This window comes from Pagrus pagrus (genome assembly GCF_965226575.1).
Source record: "Pagrus pagrus genome assembly, chromosome: 18".
NCBI lineage: Eukaryota > Metazoa > Chordata > Actinopteri > Spariformes > Sparidae > Pagrus > Pagrus pagrus.
In genome coordinates this window covers 25749675-25752546 of record NC_140202.1, presented here as the reverse complement: position 1 = coordinate 25752546, position 2872 = coordinate 25749675, and the positions used below count along the sequence as shown (strand labels likewise).

At 42.3% G+C, this 2872-nt stretch overlaps 1 protein-coding gene across 1 annotated transcript; it reads left to right on the top strand.

Annotated features, from left to right (window-relative positions):
* The first annotated feature begins 366 nt into the window (after positions 1–366).
* LOC311273649 (phospholipase A and acyltransferase 4-like) lies at positions 367–1903 on the top strand. The gene is made up of 4 exons (XM_084380786.1): positions 367–602; positions 869–977; positions 1135–1403; positions 1521–1903. The coding sequence occupies exons 1-4, from the start codon at positions 588–590 to the stop codon at positions 1638–1640; spliced, it is 513 nt and encodes a 170-aa protein (XP_084236912.1). The 5' UTR covers positions 367–587; the 3' UTR covers positions 1641–1903.
* Positions 1904–2872: the final 969 nt, after the last annotated feature.

The window sequence follows — 2872 nt, the reverse complement described above, 5'->3', positions numbered from 1 at the left end:
CTGTGTGTTGGCTTACCAACGAAAATCCTGTTAATTTATTGCAATTAAAATCAATACAGGCATTTCTGATGTGTTAAGTGTGCAGCTCAGGCAAAGCTCAAAGATCAGCTCACTGCAAAAACCCTCTGTGACCATAAACTAATGAAAAATAAAACATACAGCAGAAGTACACTTCCAAAATAAAGGGTAAATGTGCTTCGTCAGTTTCGGTTCAGCTCGTTCAGCAGGAAACACTTCCAACAAGGACCTGGAAAATCCTGAAACCTTCAGTTGTGATTTCTTTTTGCAGGTCATGAGAAACGAAACTCAAGCCTCTGCAGCTTCATTGCACTCAGCCGACTCACCTCACAGCTCCTCGGTTACAGCATTTGCAGTGACTCATGGAGTTAATGATTTGCCTTGCAGCCTGGTTATACAGCAGTGTGTGCTATTGCCTTCAGACCTCCCTTATCTGTTCATCACCTCTCCCTGTGTGTGAATACTCTCTGCGTCTGGAAAACGAAAGTGCAGTTAGGTTTCCATTCTGGCAGCATAAATAGGCTGCAAGACGACGCTGTTGTTACTCGACAGCTGAGGAAACTGAAGACATGGCTCCAACACTGGTGAGTCTCCTGCTGCTTAGATAAGTGTAGATATTAATCTGCTTCATTTTTTGTTCTTACACTGGCAACACTGTCAATACTATTTGATCTAAATACTTAGGGATTACCAGGCATAACATAAATGATATTGTCTTATTGTCTTAACATTATAACATTTCATGTCAGCTTTCTAAGTAAACTTAACCTTAAGGACTGACCAGTTACACTGACTGCATGCTAAGTTTATTTATTGATTTATTGATTTATTATTTATTTCATCATTTCAGTATAACCATGGTGCAAAGCCCGGAGACCTGATCCAGATCTCCCGTGAGAATTACGAGCACTGGGCCATCTACATCGGCGGAAATGAAGTTGTCCATTTGATTCCTTCAAGTGAGTGAAGTGTTGCATTTTGGAGACCGTCTGTGATCCTCAGCCACTTGTGTAACTTTGAGTTTTGTTACTGCATGTTTGTAAATGTAAAACAACACTAAAGACCGTGACTTACCCTTGTTCCTTATTTGTTTCCTCTTCTTCCGTCCACACACAGCTGATGATTTAGGCGCTCTGGGTAACCTGGCTATGCTCTTGGACAGCAGAGGAGCTGAGGTGAGGCGCCAGAAGATCTGGGAGGTGGTCCGTTTCGACAGTTTCGAGGTCAACAACCTCCTGGACGACAAGTACCAGCCTCGCAACCGTCAAGCCATCGTGAGGGAGGCCTGCAGCATGGTGGGCCACGTGATGCCGTACTGTATCGCCACTCACAACTGTGAGCACTTTGTCACGGGGCTACGATACGGCAAGCCAGAGTCTCGACAGGTGGGTGTTATTTTTAACCTAAACCATGATCTCTTCCTGAGCCTAGCCAACTGTTGGCTGGACCTAAAACAGTGAAATAAAACTGACACATCGTTTATAATCATTTGTCTTCTGCAGGTTAAAACAGTGGCTGCGATCGGAGGCGCAGCTGTCGCGGGCGTAGGCATCCTCGCTTTGGGCGCTGCTCTGTTCGCCATGCTCAAAGAAGACGACCACGAAGACAGACGTCATAAGTGACGGCAACGAGACAAGCGAGATGAAACGAATGATCTGTCTGATTTATGATTCAAACTGAAGGTGTTGTCTTTGTTTGGTGGATTACTGTGAAGACAGTCTCGCCACACTGTCGGTAAATAAACTGCTACAATGTTCAGGTTCACTTCTGTTTGAAATGTATATTATGATTACGTTTAAACATAAGACACTATAAGATGTAAATACAGTCAAATTTAGTTTATTTATGAGATCCAAGTTTTTGATTTTTCTCCTGTATTAATGTGTTTTTTTGTGATCACTCCTTTTTTTGTATATTTATGTTAAAAATGTATGTTCGCAATAAATTCAAATTATTTTTTAACTCTCGTTTTTATTATTTCATCATGTTTTGTTCTGTACATGCTATTCAACTGTGATGTTTTCCAGAGTGAGAAGTACAATCACCAACATTACATGCAGCTCATTTCACTTCTGTTTTCAATCAATCATGACTGACAGGGATACTGAGCGAAAGCAGAGGATATAATAGTGTGGACTGGGACCGAGACGGCTCAGAAGAGCAGGAGAAAACTGAGTAATGTTTTTCTTACGGCCTAGTTATGAGCTTAAAGGGTGTTTATCCCCCGTCGTCTCTGTGCCAGCATTGTGCCACATCACAATCTCCCACTGTTCACATGTGGATCCCCGTCACAGCTGAGGCAGGTGGGGAAGAGCAGATTCACACAAAACCATGTGGTCTCACACGCTTGTGTCTGTGTGCCCTCCTGTTCCTGTATCTTTGTGAGGACAGATTCAGATGTGAGGACATTTTGGGAAAGAGGATTTTTAGAAGCTGGAGGCTTTGATTGTTTCATAGTCCACAAAATATGTGTGGAGCTTCACAGCAAAACAGTGTTAGAGCGTTGTCCTAAACAACTGAGGCAGCTGGGGACCTGAGAGGTGAGAAAACAATGACTCAATGTTTATTTTTGGGTGGAGTCATCCTTTAAAGTCAAGGGAATGTCAATATGGTCGTCAGAGGTACACATGAGCTGTTGATTTGACGGTGGCCATCAAAGTGCATGCCTGTATGTGTGTGTGTACTTCTTACAAAGTGAGGACTAAGTTTCTTAACCTACAAAGTGAGGACTTTTTTGGAAGTGAGGACATTTTGTCAAAGTGCTGCTTGAATGTTAATATTTCATTTTAAGGGTAAAATTTTAATTAAGGAGCTCAGGAATCGTTATGTCAATGAGGTTCCTCACAAGTATAGT